The sequence below is a fragment of the Trachemys scripta genome, chromosome 1, assembly GCF_013100865.1.
Source record: "Trachemys scripta elegans isolate TJP31775 chromosome 1, CAS_Tse_1.0, whole genome shotgun sequence".
In the NCBI taxonomy this organism is placed as follows: Eukaryota; Metazoa; Chordata; order Testudines; family Emydidae; genus Trachemys; species Trachemys scripta.
The window spans coordinates 65036989-65057889 of record NC_048298.1 but is presented as its reverse complement, the minus strand read 5'-3'; the positions used below and the strand labels follow the sequence as shown (position 1 = coordinate 65057889).

General features: G+C 38.2%; 1 protein-coding gene across 3 annotated transcripts in view; it reads left to right on the top strand.

The window, feature by feature from the left end:
* Window positions 1-20603, top strand: part of ZFC3H1 (zinc finger C3H1-type containing) — a 61107-nt gene extending 40504 nt beyond the window's left edge. For all 3 annotated transcript variants that reach the window (XM_034771502.1, XM_034771509.1, XM_034771514.1), the window contains exons 23-36: window positions 1723-1909; window positions 2518-2709; window positions 5516-5753; window positions 7215-7320; window positions 7409-7607; window positions 8114-8208; window positions 9143-9253; window positions 11846-11950; window positions 12057-12222; window positions 14398-14498; window positions 16066-16167; window positions 16763-16802; window positions 19559-19621; window positions 19747-20603. In XM_034771502.1, the coding sequence (XP_034627393.1) occupies window positions 1723-1909; window positions 2518-2709; window positions 5516-5753; window positions 7215-7320; window positions 7409-7607; window positions 8114-8208; window positions 9143-9253; window positions 11846-11950; window positions 12057-12222; window positions 14398-14498; window positions 16066-16167; window positions 16763-16802; window positions 19559-19621; window positions 19747-19884 (1843 nt within the window). In that variant the 3' untranslated portion in view covers window positions 19885-20603. The remainder of the gene's footprint in view (window positions 1-1722; window positions 1910-2517; window positions 2710-5515; window positions 5754-7214; window positions 7321-7408; window positions 7608-8113; window positions 8209-9142; window positions 9254-11845; window positions 11951-12056; window positions 12223-14397; window positions 14499-16065; window positions 16168-16762; window positions 16803-19558; window positions 19622-19746) is intronic.
* Window positions 20604-20901: the final 298 nt, after the last annotated feature.

Here is a 20901-nt window from a genome sequence, read left to right as displayed (position 1 = left end):
TATGTCTTGCACCTGAAGAAGTGAGGTTCTTACCCACGAAAGCTTATGCTCCCAATACTTCTGTTAGTCTTAAAGGTGCCACAGGATCCTCTGTTGCTTTTTACAGATTCAGACTAACACGGCTACCCCTCTGATACTTGTGTCTGGTGTCTGTCTGACAGCAAACATTGCACAGCCCCTATGCAGTTTGAAACAGGGCCATTCTTCTCACTAAAATCTTAGGGTATGTCCTAACATGCAAAAAATCCATATGTTCAAATTATAGTTCTAAAAATCTAGATTGAATTAGATAATTAAACAAACTTTATGAAATTGAGTAAAGTTGCACAACTGTCCAAATTCTAGTCTCTCTTGAATCTGGTGTCCTAAGTTGGTGGTGATGGGTGTTTTTTTTTTTTTTTTTTTTTTTTTTTTAAGGAGGAGTATGTGGTTGTGGGGAACCTCCCGTTTCCTTCCCCCCCCCCCCAAGTTCTTAAGTATATGTAAGGGAACCACAGTATAGAGCTGTGGTCCCCAAACTTACTACTACCAAGGATTCACCGATAACTTGCTAGGGCCAGAAAACTGACCAAACTATCATATACATGGATTTTTAATCCAAAATTGTTTAGTTACATTGTAGAGCACTCTAAATGAACGCTGCATTCCTTAAAAACATGGACACAAGTTGTTTTGAGGGCTGCAGGGGAAGGAGTACCAGTGGGCAGGATGGAACTTCCTTCTCTGAAACAACTCTCCTGATGAGCTGGCTGTTAAAAGGTGAACAGGCCCATTATGACTTGTGAATATAAGTCCAGTAGCTGATTTGCAATGTTTTTGATTTGTTGAGATACACAGTAGAAAGTCTGTTTGCATATAAACAATTTCAGAGGTTTGTATACACGACCCAGAGCACACACAAGGTGTTTTAATCTTATTTTGAATCTCATGCATAAACACAATCATTTAGGTCTGTGTAAAATAATTCCTGACCACATCCTTCCCTCAAATAGAATAAATATGGCTAGCCTGAGGAGCTCTCTATAGTTTTATGGAAGTTACTTGATGTTTATAAACTGCGATCCACATATGCAGTCCATCACTTGATTGGCAGTTCTGCCCAGAACTATACTTGTGTTATTTAAATGTGGTGAGTAGTTAATTATCCCCAAAAGGGGAGGGGGTGGGAGGGAGTTGCAGCCTAAAACTGGGCAAGAGTAAAAGAATGAAATGACATGCATTCTAGTCTGCAGTAAAGAGTAACATCCCACATGTGCTGTATGTAACAGATAAAATCTTGCCAAAGAGTGAAATCCAACTTCTTGCTTTATTTAACTTTTGAAATGTTTCTACTTTTTTTCTTTAGCTTCTTTCTGCGTCAGAGGGTGGGAGACTTCAGGCCATGGCTAACCCCTGTTCAAGTTAACCACATCCTGTTAACTGGCACCTTCTTCCAGGGAGCTGATACTCCTGTCCTTTTGTAGAGTATGTTATAATAGTATGCAGTTCATCTAAATGTGAAAAAAAGTGTGGTCCTTCTGCAGCCTTCCATTTTATAATGGCAAGAAGCATTTAAAACACTTCTTTAAAAAATTTCTTATTTCTGTTCAGTTGACATGCCTCCCTCTGAAATGATCCATTTCCATGTTCCATCTCGAATGGGCTCTAAAAATTACCAAGTCCACTCTTCACTTTAAGAAAACATTGAGATGAAATATATTGGCCCAATTTTTTCCTTCACAGTTCATCCTCTGAGTGCTTGGATTCTGCTTTAAATGTTCTGGCTCGAGCACTAGAAAACAACAAAGAGAACCCTGAAATCTGGTGTCATTACCTCAAGCTATTCTCAAAAAGAGGAACCAAGGAGGAAGTGCAGGAGATGTGCGAGACAGCAGTAGAGTATGCACCTACTTACCAAATCTGGTGGACGGTAAGAAACAAAATAACACAATGTACTTCAAGCACCTATATATAATATAGTGCAAAAATATACAAATACTATAGGTAAGCAGTGAATTTTAGTGTGCAACAGGGAGAGTGTATCTTTTTTTTCTTTTTTTCTTTTTCTTTTTTTCCCTGTGCTAGCCAAGCTAATACGTTAGCTTTTAAAAAGATCTAATTTAATGATAAAAAGCAAGGAAATTCACAGTTAAGTTTAAAGTGCTGTCCTTAGCAGGGTCCAATTCCTATTGCACTTGATTTGATGATCAAATTTATCTAAAGGAAGGTGTTTACATTCCCTAGATACAAAGGTGTGGTTTTTTTTTTTTTTTTTTTTTTTTAAGATAAACCTCAATTTAACTTGAAATTTCTTTGCCTTTTGTGAATATTGATTTTCAATAACATTTGAATGGACTGTTGTTTCATTGAGGTAATATCTAAAAACACCGTAAAAAGGAGCATTGCATTTGAACCCTAACAGTTTGCTAGTAGTTGTTCATGTGAATAAAATATAAGTGATTTATATAGCTTTTAGCCTTAGTAACTGTACTGAAGTTTTCCCCCTAATAATTATTTGTGTGAAATATTTCTATCTAGTTTTTGAACCTGGAAAACTCTTTTGATGGAAAGGACTATGTATGTGGGAGAATGCTGCAGTTCCTAATGGAAAGTACAGAGGGTGAAGAAAACTCTGATCTCCTGTCCTTTCAGCTGTTGGAGACCCTGCTGTACAGAGTTCACTTAAGCATGTTTACAGGAAGACATCAAAATGCTCTTGCTCTACTTCAGGTGACTATCAAGTTACACATATTTTAACCCCTATTATACTGGATGCTTAAATACTAATTATGGTGAGGTTTTTTTGTTTTTTCATTTAAGCGCCCAAACAATTGCCTTTTTCCTTACTACTTTATGGTGTCTGGAAGTGGAGCTACTAGAATTCTAGGAGAGTTATCCCATTTATTGGCAGAAAGTTGATACAATTAGAGGGATGCTTTTGTGCATGTGTTAATAAGACAGATTTAGGGAAAAAAATTAAAACTTCCAAAAAGTTATTGAGGAGAATTCCCTCTTGATTGCATGAATTGTTGCTAAAAGGCCGTCTTTAAAAAACGTTTATTGAATTTTTATCTTACAACTTGGAACATGTATTGCAAAGCAGCAACATTGATTGTTACAGCTTGTGAAGTATCTTTATTCGTTATCCTAATTTAATAATCCAAAGCCCTTTCAAGGCAATCTAATGTTGGTGATTTCATATCAACTTTTACAAAAAAATATTTTGAATACTGTGTTTAATATTTGAACCATTGTAAAATTTTGGGTACTACTTTAATTTCTTGGGGTGGGGGAATTATTTATCTGTCCTTCGTTCCTTGTCCTTTACATCATCCTTTGAAAACACTATACCTGCGTGTGATTTTGTTTTCTTTTCACTTTTCATAAGCAATAGAGGAGTTAGTAGTCCTTTTTCCATGGCTGCAAAAATCACAGCAATGACAAGGCTCTGCTACTTATCTGTGAAATGTAGAAAGATATCCTGAAAGACTAGTTCTGATCATTACTAGGTATGACCTGCTAGCAGGTGGAAGTGGGAAACAAAACTTTGATGTCTGTTCCTAGCAAAAGGGAGCTATAATAGCTGCATACTTCAGTGTTTCGTGCCTACCAGCAAGGGGATTTTCTTAGGGTATGTCTACACTACGAAATTAGGTCGAATTTATAGAAGCCGGTTTTATAGATATCGGTTTTATACAGTCGATTGTGTGTGTGTCCCCACATAAAATGCTCTAAGTGCATGAAGCCGGCGGACCGCGTCCATAGTACCGAGGCTAGCGTCGACTTCTGGAGCGTTGCACTGTGGGTAGCTATCCCACAGTTCCCGCATTCTCTGCCGCCCATTGGAATTCTGGGTTGAGATCCCAATGCCTGATGATGCAAAACAGTGTCGCGTGGGGGTTCTGGGTAAATGCCGTCAGGCCCCTCCCCCTCTGTCAGAGCAATGGCAGACAATCGATTCGCGCCCTTTTACCTGGGTTACCTGTGCAGAGAACGTATCACAGCAAGCATGGAGCCTGCTCAGCTCACCATCACCATATGTCATCTGGGTACTGGCAAACGTGGTACTGCATTGCTACGCAGCAGCTAATTGCCTTTTGGCAGTAGACGGTGCAGTATGACTGGTAGCCTTCATCGTCTATCTGGGTGCTGGCAGACGTGGGGTTGCATTGCTACACAGCAGCAGCCCCTTGCCTTTTGGCAGTAGATGGTGTATTACGACTGGTATCCGTCGTCGTCGTACTCCAGTTCAATCAGAGGCACCTGGGCAGACATGCTTTGTCTCTGGAGACTCAGTCCTGCCAGCAGTCCTATTGAACCGTCTTGACGATGATGGCTAGCGGTCGTAGTACAGTATCTTCTGCCAAGCACCCAGAAGATGCTGAGGGCTATCAGTCATGCTGCACCGTCTGCTGCCAGTTTAAGATGTAAAAAATAGATGGACCAGATTTGTTCTGTATTCATTTGCTTCCCCCTCCCTCCGTGGTCACCTGTGCTCTCCCCGCTGGGCAAACAGGAAATGAAATTCAAAAGTTGGCGGGGCTTTTCCTGTCTACCTGGTCAGTGCATCTGAGTTGATAGTGCTGTCCAGAGCGGTCACAATGAAGCACTGTGGGATAGCTCCCGGAGGCCAATAATGTCGAATTCCATCCTCACTACCCCAAATCCGACCAGCAAAGGCCGATTTTAGCGCTAATCCCCTCGTCGCAGGTGGAGTAAAAAAACCGGTTTAAAGGGCCCTTTAAGTCGAAAGAAAGGGCTTCGTAGAGTGCACGTGTCCAGGCTTAATTCGATTTAACCCTGCTAAAGTCAACCTAAACTTGTAGTGTAGACCAGGACTTAGTCATGTGGGTTTTTTTAATTTGTTTTGTAATGCTTTTACCTAAACTGGTAGGTTAGGTAAGTCTCTTATGTCTTGGGGCTAGTCTGCCCTAAACATTATTCTAAATGTGATATTGTACAGCTCTATTTGTTGTGTGTCATTGATTCCAGAGCACGCGTACTGCATTCACACGCACAGATTTTTGTCTAACTGCCAGTCATCACAAACTTTATTTCTGATGTGCCAGTCATACTGGACTATTTTCAGTCTTGCATATAGCACTAGTAGCAGAGCCTGAAGACACACTACTGCCCTCAGTGACATCTGTGCAAATCTGTCTTCAGGTAAATAGATAAGATAGAATACGTGCAGGGAGAAGAGATGCTGAGTACAAAGTCCATTTTGTATGATCGCTTCTCTGAGTAAGACAGGTCCTTGTCATTGTCATCCTCTAAGCCCATAATATTCTGCTATTCAAGGGCCATATCACGTTTGCTTAATGTGTACTTTGGCTGCTTGTATGAGTAAGGAGACTAGGTATTGGCTCCAGGTCTGTCTTTGGGATGCCTTTCTGTCATCACGAGAGCCTTTGAGAACATAGAAACTTCCCGTTTCCTCATTGTTTCTCTCATTTTCAGATCTCAAAATATACTACTGTCCTATGTAGAGCATATCAATCAAAAATATAATCCTGTTTGTCTTTTATCTTTACAGAATGCTTTAAAATCAGCTAATGAAAAGATAATAGCAGAACGCCTCACTATAAGTGACCGCTGCTTGGCTTGGCTAGCTTATATACATCTAATTGAATTCAGTGTTCTCCCTGTCAAGTTTTATGATCCTGCTAATGCCAACCCTTCGAGGATAATGAACAAAGAACCGTTTTTAATACCATGGCAAACAATTCAAGATGTGAAGACCAATCCTGATATGTTGTTAGCTGTGTTTGAAGGTAAGTGGTATGTGGTTTTTGTGTGTGGTGTGGTTTTTTTTGTTTTTGTTTTTGTTTTGTTTTAAGAAAAGCGAGTTTAGTACATAACTTTGCAGACGCACTGCTGCTCTCCTCATTCAAATGGGCAATGCCTCTCACCTGTGGAACTCAGGATGGGAAGGAAAAGGTTTAAACTCTGATTAAAGCGCTTGCTCGTTAGTGGTACAAATTATTGACATATGAAGGAGACACACTAGCTTTTATCTTTTTGGGGGACACATCCTCTGGACTTGGCAAGACTTACTCCTAGCAACCTGTAAAAAAAAAAAAAAAAAAATTCTCCTGTCTTTGGGAATCCTGATGCTCCCAGTTAAGCCTCCTATGGTGAAGTCATGGCTTCAGGCAGGGCAGTGGGAAGTGAAGCCCCAGCTTGAATCCAACTGGATTAATAGATCCAGGATTGGTAGTTTGCACCAGGGTGCATAGCTCACCCTTCGAGGTTCTGGAAAAGCTGCCGATCACTAGGCTTGGAAGGATTAGCTTTTTATTGGTAAATATCTGTAAACTTGATTTCACTGTATACACAGTAACACAAAAATGTTTCCATTGACGAAGAACAAAATTTATGGGGCAAAGAAAATGCTGCTTGAGAACTTATTGGAGTTGGATTTAAGGATTTTTTTTTTTTTTTTTAAATATTTTGATGATGTGATGACCATTTTTGTTTAACAGTTATAAAGCTTTAACTTTTTGAATCTCAACATCTACTGTCATTAAATAATTCTGACCCCTCCCCATAACTTCCCACAACTGTGTAAATTTAAATAAAAAATCCTTAAAAATAAACGTTGATTTTTTTTTCCAGTCAAAATTTATTTTTTTTAATAAAAGTCAGATTCTACCAAGGCTAGCTATAGCATGTCTTGGACTTGACTTGGTGCTTGAAGGTCTTCTCTGCAGTTGTGGTGGGGGGAGGGAGCCCACTAGAGAGGTGCTGAACCAAGGGATTCGAGCTTCAGTGCTCTAGTGATTCTTCAACTCAGGAGAGGGGGGGAGGCCAGCTAAAAGTTGAAATGAAGTCCCTGTTGCATAAAAACTAATTAAAGAAAAAAGTTATAAAACAAAGTGTTTGGGAGAGATTGAACCACTTGCTTGTGCTGCTGCTGAATTTCTGGTTCCCTGAAGTGAAGGGAGGGACTTAATCCTGGAGCCTCCTCTAAGAACATGGCAGCCCATCTGAATTCCACAGGTGAGAAAATTACCAGAAAATTATTAGGTAAGAAGGTCTTCATTCTTGAATTACATGTTGTTAACTATCTGAAAACAACTTTTCCGAAGGTTACATGTTTCCTTTCCCTAATACATAGGTAAAAATCAACTTAAATATGTGTTGTATAGATTTGTGTAAAATTTAGCTTATTTAAATCTGTGTTTAAGCTTATATTTACAGGCTTGATTTTTAACTTTTTTTTGTCTTTTTAGATGCAGTACAAACATGTACTGATGAAAATCTTGGAGCTGATGAAAGAATAGCTATCTGCCTTCCACTTTACAGAAACATGATTGCTTTGCAGCAGCTACTGGAAAGGTAAGAACAGGTTACCAGACAGAACACTTGTATAAGGATGTTCAGTTCAGCACTTCCTTTTTTTAAACTTTTAACTATTTTATTTAAGGTGGGAGGCTGCTATAGAACTGTGTAGCTCATTGCTGGAGTTATGCCCTATCAACTGTCAGTTGCTGGAAGCGCTGGTTACTTTATACTTGCGGATGGAACAGAATGACAAAGCCTGTGCTGTGTGGCTTACAGCATTTGAGAAAAATCCTCAAAATGCACAGGTTTTTTATCATATGTGCAAATTCCTCATCTCCCAGGTAAAAAACACCCTCATTAGTTTTGTGGCTTGTGTATTCTGTAAAATGAGTATATTTGTACCTTGCAATATGTAATTAGCAATAATACTTGGCACTCTTGTAGTACTTTCAATCTTCAAAGCACTTAACAAAATGTAACTAACATTTGCAAAATACCTGTGATGTGTCATCCTCATTTTATAGTTAGGGAAATAGGAGCCGGGAAACTGAGTAACTTGTGCAAGGCAATAGGAAGAATTGATGGGAGAATTGGGTTCAGAACTTGAGTAACTGACACCCAGTCTTGCATCCTTGTGCAAGAAGAGTAGAGGATGTCACAATGTAAACACATTAGTGCATTATCTCCTCGCTTCCTGCTACCCGCCCTTTGATATAATTTAATTATATTGCTCCTTGAAAGATTCAAGGGAAAGTACTCCTTTAAGAAATAGATTAATGTATTTTTTAACTTGTGTGCTGTAGGTTGAGAGAAGTCTTACGTAATGTCTAATTTACTTTTAAAACAGAAAAGGGCAGACAGTATTCCTCCATTGTTGCAAGAATTTGTCGCAGCTTTCTTTGAGAATGTATGTCAGGAACACAGTCCCATGGATCTGTTACGGTAGGATTGGAGAAGGCGTTCTTTAGTTCATACTGGTATAATTATGGTGTCATAATATAATAAATTGTAAAGTATCTGATTTTATTAAAATTGCAAAACTAACAGCAGGACTCTTTCCCACAAAAGCAAGGCAATCTAGAGTTGTTAAAACTCCATTTTTAACTTGCATTGTGTCTATGTTTTGCAATCCGTTAGATTGTGCACTGTTCTAAGGTTTGCACTCTCCTTATTTGACCATGTCATTTCTGTTGATTTAATCTGAGCAGTGCAAGGCACTTTACAGTTAAATTGGTCTTAGTTTATTTTAACATCTGCTGGTGTTTTCATTTCCTTGCTTTTGGGAATGAGGAATAGAAATATGTTGAATATTTAGGCCAAAATTTTTAAAGTGGTGTGCCTAAAATTACACTCCAAAATCTATATTTAGGTACCTGCATAAAGCCCTAATCCAGTTATGCGCGTAACTTTAAGCACAAGACTAGCTCCATTCAAATCAAATAAACTTTAATTTCACTTTTTTTATATACTGTCAGCTTAATGGTGGTAATGCAATTTTTATTTTTTCCACAAGCTGATCAAAGGTAGATAATTTTCAGTTGTAAAGGGTTGATGTACATATAATGTGAAAAAGGAAACGTGTGTCTGCATCAAGAACAGATATAAAGAAGCTCATTGTTTGCAGTTTTTATATAGTATAGTATCTTCCTTGGTGCAGAATAAAAAGGAAAAAGGAGGACTTTTTAAAATAGGCTTATCAAATCTAAGTAGCTAAGTAATATTTTTAGAAAGCTGATGCTAGGTACACCTTATCTGTTTTGAATGTGAGATGTTAATTGTATTTCTAAATTATATCAGTAAATATTTGTCTGGCCAGTATTATTTCTATATATAGTGAAGCAGTTCATGTTCAAGTATGTGCATATTTTTATTTTAGGTATCTCTTGAATTTTCCAATGCCGATTGAATTTACATCACCTTTGTATAAAGGACATCTTACAGATGATATTTTAAACCAGCAAGTCCCATTTTTGTGGCAAATCTACTGGTGAGAATTTTTATAGCCTCTGAGACATGAACACTGGGTCTGAGTAAACAGTGGATTTTCTAATTTGTTTGAGTACATTTTACATATTTAAGTGTGTATTACATTGGATTCTTTGAATGACTAATCCACCAGTCCTTCTAGATGCTTCCCTGGCTGCTGCAGAACAGAGATGGATTTATGGAGCTGTAAATGAGGATGTCATCAAAGACTCACGCTTGGCAGGAGTTCCAGAGGTTCTGTCCTTGCTGAGCCAGGACAGTGACTGTGGCTTATCTTTACCAAAATTGCCAGTGGTTTGCCTTTTTTTTTTTTTTTTTTTTTTTTCCCTTAAACTTTTCTTCATTTCTCTCTTTTATCTATCTCTACTTCTCGTTCTAGGTTTTTCCCATTTCTCTATTTTGGCTTTGCTTAGTTCTTCAGTAGTCTCTTTCTCCACCCTCGATGGCCCAGTCTTCCTACAGTAAGGACATGCATGTTCTAAAAGTTGGGACTTCCAGAGACGGACCCCTTCTCAACAAGGGAAAATGCCACAGTCATGGTTTTCCTCAAGAAGAAAGTGATGTGTAAAGGTGTACAGATCCCAGGCATGCACTTTTGGTCTATTTTGTTTTTTCTACTGTTCCGTCTGAAAGCAAGGATATTAAAGATTTGCCAGGAGACGATACTAGTTGTCATGATAACACCCAAACAGCCAAAGAGGACCCTTCTTTTAGTATAGGCAATGTTATTGGGATATTCTCTTGTGCTATCATGTAAGAAGCCTACTTCATGGTCTGGTTTTATGCCATCTCCATGATTGACTGCATGGCTTTTTGAATAGAGAGGCTGAGCCAGGAATAACTCTCCAAATGAATGCTTACTTATTTGGTGGAAGGTTTCTTTGAAGCCAGCAAAGATAAAAACCCTCCTCTCAAAACGTACTTCTGCTGTTTTACCTAGCTGCATTTGTTGCATTGTTTCAGATTAGATGGTAATCTGTTTGGAGAAGGAACTTTGCATCTCTCTCAGAATCTAGTAGAGGCCTCATTGTACGATACAAATAATAGATAACATGCAAAAAAGAACAGTGTGTGAGGTTACAACTAATATGCACCAGGATTCAATATATCCTGAAGTTTATTCAGGACAACACAGCCCCTTTGGCACCGGGAATAAGTATACTGAAGATTCATCAAGCACCTATGGATAACTTGCTGTCTGGACAGTGAGCTTAGTCTTGCATTCCACATGTACGTTTTTAGCTTCTTGAATCATAAAAACAATCCATGCCTGCCAAGATTAGGAAACACCCATTTTAGAAACCTTGTACATCATGTAGTCACAGACTGTCCATTCATATGAGTCTAGATCTTATTTCCCATCCATGATCGATGTTTCAGAGAATAATACTTTCAGCAAGGAGAATCATTGAGCTTGATCAGTCTTCTTAATAAAGTTGAGCAGTACAGCATCTTTAGCTATGCCCTGCTGAGCAGTGAAACAAATCTTCAAAAGGATGGATGGACTCAGGAAGTCAGCAGGTGTCTCTCTTTCCTGGTCAGGTGCAAAGGACAAATATTTTAAAGTTCATCTTGCCAGGTTCATTGCTGTCTTATACAATCACACAAAGTGGAAATACCAAAACCTGAAAGGCTCAAGGAGCAACAACATTTACTTGGAAAGAGCATGTGACGTTTGTGACTAGTGACTTGGGCCTTTGTTCACACCTTCTCCAAGTACTATACACATGGCCTTTGGTTATCCACTGTGCTGCCTTTGACATCATCAGTCTCCATCCTATGGCAGAGGGCTCATTTAGCTATCTAGCTATATTTCATTTCTATACTCTCTTTTTCAGTTTCTGGATGCATTTTTTTTTTCTTATAACCTACTTAGCCAAAGACTTCTCCTTTGCAAACTCCTAGCTAAACCCTTAAGTATAAATTGGTGGATGAGTGTCTGGCAGAAATGTCTGATCTGTTAATCTCTATTCTTGGAGAAGTTCCATCCATCAGTCTAATACTCCCCTTCTTCCGGGAGCAGAAAAACAATATTAAATGTTTATTGAGCCATTGTTTGTCATTATTTTATTTTTTTTTTTTTCTTGCTCTTCTTGGGGGAGGGTGTCAATATATTTGCTGTTTACCATTTCCCCGTCAGTTTTGTTTCTGAACCTTTAGTGTTTAACTAGCAATCATAGTCTGATATTCTCAAGTGTACATTTAATTATACCTTTTGGAATTTTATTGTTCTGGAGCTTTCCAGAGGGAAGCTCTGGTCACCTGTCTCCAGTCTGCAGCAGTCAGAGAACACAGAAAGAAAGGTACTTTTCAAGAGTAGAAATGTACAGGTAAGAGAAACTTTTAATCTTTATTTAAATGCATTATAAATACCTACTTAGTTTACAAACTATTATTCATTAACTGCTGTAAGATTAGTCATTTTCTAAATTATGACTGATGAAATTGGGCTTATTTTAGCAGCATTAATGATTTCACTTCTGCCTTTGTGAAATGTTAAACTCTGCATTGTCCTTATCTTGTATATTAAATAAAGAAGATAAGAGCAAACCCACTAAGGCATAATGTTGTTTTTAACTTTTAAAACAAACAGTTTATGTCAGTCTCTTCATGCAAGTGTTGGTGAAGCATTGGATGCTTATGAAGCAGCTCTAGGAGCAGTGATGCAACAGGAAACAGTGCAGAACATTTGGATGGAGTAAGTTTAAATGAAGGGGGGAAGGCTACCTAATTTCACAGTTGTAAAATTAAGGCCTTTGGAAGTGTCAATTTGGTTTTCTTTTGTTTGTTTGTTTGTTTTGCAGTTACCTTGTTTTTCTCAATAGCAAAGTTGTTGGATCCAACAATAAAATTCAAGAATTCAAGCTTTTTACTGATCTAGTGAACAGATGTCTAGTTACAGTCCCCACCCGATACCCTATTCCTTTTAGCACTGCTGATTACTGGACCAATTATGAGTTTCATAATAGGGTAAGAATTTTCAGTAACCAATTGTATGTTCAATGTGTATTGCTAATGACCTGTTAGCAAATGTTCTTAAGTAATTTATTGCAATAGAGCACCCCAAGCTTATATTTTCTCTTAGCATTTCCCAGTTTCTTAAAAAATGTGAATTTACGGAGGACAGTGAATAAGCAGTGAACAAGGAAGACTGTTCTGACCATAGAGGGCATAAAGATAAATGGAAAAAAATGTTTGGAAGAGTGGTAGGAGAAGGAAGAAAGTAGAACAGAAATATTGTTGATAACAAGATTATATGCGTTCTTAAAGGTGAGGTTGAGCTGGAATTAAATGCCATGAGACACAAAAAGTGAAGAGATTCAAGGAAGAAGTTGCTCTACACCAACAAGACAGCAATATCACATCAGCAAAGAAATTTTTAAATACATTGGGGAGATAAGAGGATAAGACTAAAGAGAAAGTTATAGTAGTTAAGGCAAGATTTGATTAGAGTGGATGTGTGTGTTTGCAGAGAGGAAAAGAGAGGGTGTATTTTATTTCTGTTTTGGTCATGAGAGGAAGGAGAGACTTCATGGTGTACAGAGGAAAAAGCCTACAAAGAGGGTGGCTGTGATAGTGGGATATGGGAAGGGTATTGGAGTTGTAACTTAATTTTTTTAAGGGGGTGGTTCAGCAAAATTAGGAGGTATAGACCATTTTGGAGGGTGTGTGGAGTGGCAACAAGACATCCAAGATGGGGTGTCTGAGAGATCGTTGGAGATAAATGAGTGTGAAGAGGTAGTTTTGGGAATTATATACGTAGAGGTGGTAGTTAAAATTTATGGGAGTGGATAAGGTCCAAGTGTAAAAGGAGGAGCCAGCGCAAAATCTCAAGGCATAGCAACAAAAAAGGAGAGAGTAAGAGTCCCTGAAATATGCTTAAGAAATGATCAGCAAGATAGAAGAACCAGGAGCACTCAGAGAGCAATTCCACCTAAATAACTATCTGAAATGCTTCCTTCAGAACTGTTTCAGGACAGAACAAGTGATTTGATGGTGTACTGCAGGGTGGCCAACCTGAGCCTAAGAAGGAGCCTGAATTTACCAATGTACATTGCCAAAGAGCCACAGTAATACGTCAGTAGCCCCCCATCAGCTCTCTTTTCTCTCCCCCCACCCCCCGCTCCCAGTGCCTCCCTCCCACTGTCAGCCCCACTGATCAGCACCTCCCCGCACCTCCCAATCAGCTGTTTTGTGGCGTGCAGGAGGCTCTGGGGAAGAGTGGGGAGGAGCAAGGCACGGCAGGGGAGAGGGCGGGAAGGGGTGGAGTGGAGGCAGAGCTTCTGGCAGAGCCAGGGGTTGAGCAGTGAGCACCTCCCAGCACATTGGAAAGTTGGCATCTGTAGCTCCCTGGTGTACTGCATTAAGGCATGCGTGTCTATGAAGTGAAAGTATAAGGAATTTTTGGCTGAATAACACTATATACTAATGTATTACTCACTGTCTAGTAATTAAACAATTCCATGCCATCTCCTTCCCCGTGCAGTAAGAGATTTCATATGTTTACTTGGTTAGTGTAAATTGGTATAGTTCACTGACTTCAACAGGACTATGACTAATTACACCAGCTAAGTATATGGCCTTATTGTTTAATTGTAGAGCACCCTGTGCTGTTGCTGTGAAGGACATTGAGAAAATTGTTCAAAACTTGTATTTATACAGTTCTGACAGAAGATGCTAAATTTGAATGGAAATCCTGCTAGATGGGTGTGTTTGTCTTTATCTTCTTTCCCAATTAAAGTGTTATATACATATGGTAAAAATTTCAAAAGTGCCAGAGTAATGTAGCTGCTTTTGAAAATTTTACCCATGAAGTTTAAACTGAAAGAATCCTCATCTTGAGCATCAGCTATTTGAGTTTTATTAATTTTTTACAATAGTAATTGTGACTTTGCTAATCTGAGAACCAAATTTCTTTCTGGAGGCTGGGGGAAACTTTACTCTAATGGACTTGAAATTTTGTTCCGTTTAATTTTTAAACTTCTAGGCAAAATATAGTAATTGTATCTCTCAAATAATTACTGTTAAGATTAAGGTTCATGCTTAAGATTCATGTTCCAATCATTATATTTCTCATCAAAATTACAGGCAACTAGAATTCATATCCTTTTAAATTGGATTCACTTTTATCTTTGAATTTTACAGGTAATTTTCTTTTATTTGAGCTGTGTTCCAAAGTCTCAACATTCCAAAACCTTGGAACGGTTTTGCTCTTCTATGCCTACCAATCCTGGACTTGCACTAAGGTAGGAAAATAAACTTAAGGGTGTATATTGCTAACCAGTTCTATATATCTTAAGACTAGTTCACATGGTTGCAGTTGGGAATTCAATGTATTTAAAAAAAAAAAAAAAAAAAAAAACACTTGGAAAAAGTTCTTTGTATAAGAGTCTAGCAAAAGCAGAGGTTCAGGTTCAGTATATCCATGTATCGGCTAGAATACAAGTAAAACTCCTCTAAAATAAATCCTTGGTATGAACATCTTTTAATATAATAGAAGAGAGAAAAGAAAGACAAGTGTTGTGGTGACCAGTAAATGTAGGAGTTTGAAAAGGGGACAAGTTAATAAACTGCAAGTACTCCTTTGCTGCATCCTGCCGAGGAACACCCTGGCATTTTGGTATCTTACCAGTTGTTTCCCAATGCCTGACAGAATTCTGTTCCATCTACAGAAGGGTTAAAAGGTGACTTGCAAGAATTATTGGTAACTTTCATAGTGCTATCTGGGGTGTGTGGTCAGAAGGCTAGAAGCTCCAGACTCTTTTGATTTGGGGTGAGTAGAGAAACACTAGGGAAGAGTTAATTTTTTTTTTTTTTTTTTTTTTTTAAGACATACAATCACTGTCTATTCAAAATGTTCAACAGAGGACAAAGAATATGTAGATATGTTAGTGTGCTAGGGCTAGTTTGAACCTTAACTTAAAATTTGTTCAGCCTTTTTTTTTTTTTGTTTTGTTTTTTTTTAAATAAAGACAAATTAAGAAATTGTCTTAAGAAGTTGTCTTTAATTTCTTCTTTTTGTTTATAAGAATTTTCAGTTGATGCAACAGATGGGAATGATTCATATTTATGAAATGTTTTAAAATGCATATTTACTCAGACTGGGCATAGCTCTAAAAAAGACATTATTATTTGTCATGTACATCTATAGCTCAAATGGTCAGCTTCTTATTTTATAGACTGAGAAATCGCAGAGCTCTCCCTTTTCCTTGTTACGGATCAGTGGCCTGAAATCTTTTAATATTTTTTTAAATGACGCACAAGATTAAATGGCTGTATTTATTTATTTATTTTTTTTATTTTTTTTTTCAGCCAAGAAATAAATTTCTCACCTAAACCTGTTTATAATGGTACTATTAGGATGCACTTACTAGAAGTGTTTGCTACCTATGTAGAACTTGTATCCTCTGCTAGGAATATCTGTATTTATAGATTGGATATAGAGAGATCTGATTTCATGCTGTTAGTTCCTAGACATGTCAACATATAAAACTGTAGCGCCATTTGGAGCTCTTTAGCATACCACTCTTCTTAGAGATGTATACCCACCTCACACATGCTGAAGACTAGAATTTTGACCTCTGACCTCATAGTGCACCAAGAGCATGCTTTATGTATCTCTGACCACACACTTTGTTGTGATTCCCTAAACGATTGCCTTCAATAACTTTTTTTCAGCTGACCTAAAAATTGGTGGTGTCACTATGCACATAAGTGCATCCTACCTTAGATCAATGTGGTTGTATCTTTTAATATATTTTTTTATTCCTTATGATCAGAGCTGTACTTATTTCCCTTGAATGTCCTTTACAGGCTGCTTCAACAGCTTTGGGAAGAGAACAATGTTCAGATACTGAAACTGCAAGCCAAGATGTTTACATATAATATCCCAACATGCCTGGCCATCTGGAAAATGTAATGCAACAATCATAAACCTGTTTTCATAGATATTACTTTTGTTTATAAGGTTTGCATCACAAAGGTAAATCTGAAATGTCCTTCAAATTGGATTTATACTGGAAGGCTTTTTTTCATTATTTTTAGAATTCCAACATTTGGTTGAGACAAGCAGAGGTACTGACAGTTTTAATGTAAAATGAGTCATTTAGTTTCCATGTAGAAAAAATATATAGGCAATTATTGTTTGGATAAATATAGAAAATGTATTTTAATTATTAAATTATTGACTTCTGTCTCCTCCTCCTCTCTACCCTCCCTTTTATATATCACAATAGCAATAATCTCCATTATCCAGTGATGCTCAACTGATCATTTTCTTCAGTGTTTGTTCATAATGGGGAACCACTGAAATGTCTTGCTCATGTAAGGTTGCTTTAAAAAATGGCTACTTTTTTTTTTTTTTCTTCCTTTTCGCTATAGATTATCATCATTGGAAGTTAGTCTGTTACTTTCAGGGCGTTTGTAATCCCATCCCACATCAATATTCTGCCAGTAATGGCATTTAATTTCATGCATGGATAAATTATTTTTGTGTATTTCTTTTTCTCAGAGCCATTGCTGCCGAGTGCTTTCTAAAGGGACAGAGAGAGGTAAGTCAACATTGCAACTGATCGTTTTAACAAAGAAAATTCTATGAAACTATCAGTGTACCTGGTTGCACCCAGAGCATAGTTCATTTTATAAAATTAAGATTTTGGGGTACTTGTAGTGTTCTGGGCATAAGCCAGAAACAGATATTTCAAATACAAGAAATATTTTTGGCAGCTCATTTTATCAACATATTATACTCTTGGGAGGGTGGCCAGATCTGAGATGGGTGTGTATTGTTATGCCATCAACTGGTTCTTTGGCCTATAGACAGGGTATATCTACACTATAATTAAAAACCCACAGCTAGCCAGTGCCAGCTGACTGGGACTTGGGCTAAGGGGCTGTTTAATTGCAATGTAGATGTTCAGGTTTGGGATGGAGCCTGGCTCTAGGACCCTGGAAGATGGGAGGGTTCCAGAGCGAGCCCAAATGTCTACACTGCAATAAAACAGCCCCTTAGCCTGCGCCCTGCGAGCCAGAGTCAGCTGGCATGGGCCAGCTACAGGTATCTAATTGCAGTGTAGACATACCCATGTAGACCTGTTTAAAGTTTCTGAGTCTGCTAACCAAAGGCCAGGAGGTCTGTGGTCCCCCTGCACTTCCCTGTTTTTTTTATTTTCAATATTCCCTGAAATTTGGAAGTAAATGCCACATCGGATCAAAAAATTATCACATTACATCCAAACATACTGAGAAATGACATCAACTTGTGCAGGCTTGCTATATGGTTGGCCAAAAATACTTTTTAATAGTCCAATCGCACTGCTCATGCACCCTCCCTAGCATTTCATTACAGCAGCTCTCAAAGAGGATGGAACTTCCAGATGGGACATAGGCAGAATTGATCCTGCTCTAGTTGCTGTTGCCCCCAACAAAACACTGTTTGATCATGGAAAGATGCACTGTGTTGGAGGACCAGGAAGCCATGAGTTCTAGACTTATGTTTCTTCTAACTGGTGCTAATTTTGTACTCTTCAGAACTTTTTATTGAGCAAGACCTCACAAGTTACACAAACTGGGAATAGAACTCAGATCTCTAATACTGCAGACTGAGTCACAGCCACTTAGCAAGATTGACACTCTTTCTGAGAGACAAATCTTTCTTCTTGGGTATGCTGTCTGTAAAATGGAACTGCTTCTGCATATGTAAACCCAAGGTTTCATTCTGTTATGTCATAATCCTGAGCTTGTCCTCTGAGGATAACAGCAGTTTCCTACTTCCAGCTATCATGTTGGTATTTCTTTCACTGAAGTTGAGTTTGTGCCTCCTTGCCAAGGGTTTGGGGTTCAGAATGTATGGCATAGGGATTGTTAATTGCACATAATAGAATTTGTTTTTGCCTCTTTTAAAAAAAATACTGGGAAATATTTAGGAAAAGCCTATGTTAAATAGTCATTTAGGCTGTAAAGTCAAGCACTTAATTTTGGTATTTCCTAACTTTTAGGGTTGCTCAGGCAACTTTAATTCCTGCTTCCTTGCATGCATTATGATGCAGTCTTTAATGGCATGGTCACAGCCTATCTTTGTTCCACAGGACCTTGTCTCATTCAGTTTACAAGATGGACAGTTCTCAGGGCGTGAATCAAGGTTGCACAGTGAAATAAGACAGTAGGACTTCTGCCTCATTCGCACTAGAACTTCAAAAAATGTAGAAAAGGAGGCAGGGTTCTGCAGGAAGAGCAAGGATAGGCTTGGAGTTAAGACAGTTGAATGCTTTGTCCCACCTTTGCTTCTGCAACAAATTTCTGATTTGCCCAACATCTCATAAACCACTAATTATTTGTTGCTTTCTGGGTGCTCAGCTTAAGACATCTGGCTCCTGAATTTCAGAAATGCTGAGGACTTGTAACTGCAACTGAAGTCATTGAGACCTGTGAATGCTCAGTACCTCTGGCAGTAAAACAGGAGAGTCTAGACTAGAGGAATGAGCACAGGGTTGGGAATTGGGAGGTCCTGAATTCTGATTCTGGTTCTGCCACTGATTCCCTCTGACATGGCACTTAGACAAAGAATCCCTTCCCGTGAAATGGGAATAATGCTTATCCATCTGCCTCCCAGGGTTGTTCTGAGAATAGATGTCTGTACAGTGATTTGAACATAGCCTGCTCTAAAAGTGCAACATAATCTCAAGAAATGGATTAGGTGTTTCAGTTTGAGGCTCAGTCACTCAGACACCCCAAATTGGTGGGGACTTTCATAAACTTGGCCTTAATCTCCCTGTTCCTCCATTTCCTATCTATAAAATGGGAATAAATAATAATCTTTGTCACAGGGGAGTTGTGAAAGTAAATGCATTAATGTTTGAGACCAAGATAATATAATGATGAATGCCATACACAAAAGCCCATGAGGCAGTTAATTCTGTATGCAGTGCTGGATTTGGAGGGTATGTAAGCAAGACATGGGGCCACACTTTGAATGATGAGGAGAAAAAGATATTGAACATCTGCTTCATTCCCTGAGCATTATGTCTCCTGTGAAATGACAGAGGCAGGGGTTTTATGGAAAAAATAGCATTTAATCATGTAATTAATCATACTAATGTGCACTCAAGGATCAGAATTAAAGCACAGGCAGGCTTAAATCTGGCATTTCCTAACTTCTGACTGCTTGAGTTTGCAACCTACATTTTCTTATAAGATTGTTTTTTGTACGCAGAAATCTTATTGAGACAATTCTATGTGCTTTAAATGTTTGTATTATTTTCTGAAAACACTGAGTAGCATTATCTTGGTATTTATTTTTATTTTACAGGTCCATCATTTATATCAGAGAGCCTTTCAGAAGTTACCTCTATGTGCAACACTGTGGAAAGATGTAATGTTTTCTCCTTATGTTTCACTTTGAGGTTTCATATAAATTTTCTGCATATCCCATATCCATAGATGTGGTGATGCTCAAGCTCTGGTTAAATCTTATATCTGCTTCCCCATCTCTTACAGCAACTCTTGTTTGAAGCATCAGGAGGAGGTAAAACTGATAACCTGAGAAAACTAGTTTCCAAGTGCCAAGAGGTTGGAGTCAGCCTAGATGAGCTTTTAAATTTAAACACTTACAGAACAGAAAGCAAGAATCACTGAACGCTGGGTGCAGTCAGTCCTAAGTCCTATTAAATGCCAAAATCATTTGAATGATTCTTCAGGCTGATCCATGCCTAAGCTCTGTGTCAGGCAGATGAGCATTGCTGAGCATATCAAGTCTCCAATCTGCTTTCCTTGAACCTGGAAACAATTAACATGACCCTCCTCTCTCTGGATAATTGAACTCCCTGTTTGGCCTGCTTCTGGGCCCTGCCAGAATCTCATAACATCATGTACGTAAGTATAGTTAATCAAAATGACAGACATTATTTTTTTTATGTTTTCCTTTTATTTTCCTTTTTCTTTATCTTGTGCTGTTCCTGATTCACTTGACACTCTCGCTGATGCCTGAGAGATCTGTGTTTGGGGTTAAGTACTGGACTGTGTTTACAGTAAAAAGCAAGCAGTCCACTTGGTTTTTTCCTTTTTTAAACCTTTTTGAGATTTTTTTTCATTACAGGATTTAAAACAAAAGCAGCCGCTCTTAAGGAAAGCGTAACTGCCAGGGCCACAAGTATGCTTCTTGCACTTGAAGGCTCTAAGAGGGTTGTTTACTGCCCTTTCTGCATTCTGGACTCATGGCAGAGACTATTAAACTTGAAGATTAAAGAAACTATTGCAAATGCCAGTGCATCAGAAATAAGAGTGGTCAATTATTATGTGCAATTTTTTTGTAAAGAAATTTTAATTTATAATAAAGTTTAACAGTTTAAAGAACAGTTAATATTGAACTGTTTTGTATTAAGATACTACTCTGTAGTATTAGTTGTTTATACAAAGATATTTTGAATATAAGTTAACTTTTAAGAAAGCTGTTGTCTTTATTATTTGTTCTCTATTAATCACATGAAAATGGGATTGAGGTAGTCACAGTTCTTGTGACTGGGAAGTATTTTTCATATCCACAAAAGGTCTTTCCTCCTTCTGCCACAGGTACAAACACTTAGTCATGTTTTGACAGTCACCACTGACAGCACTTACTCCAGCCCTGGAAAGTACAAGATACTGCGTCATAGA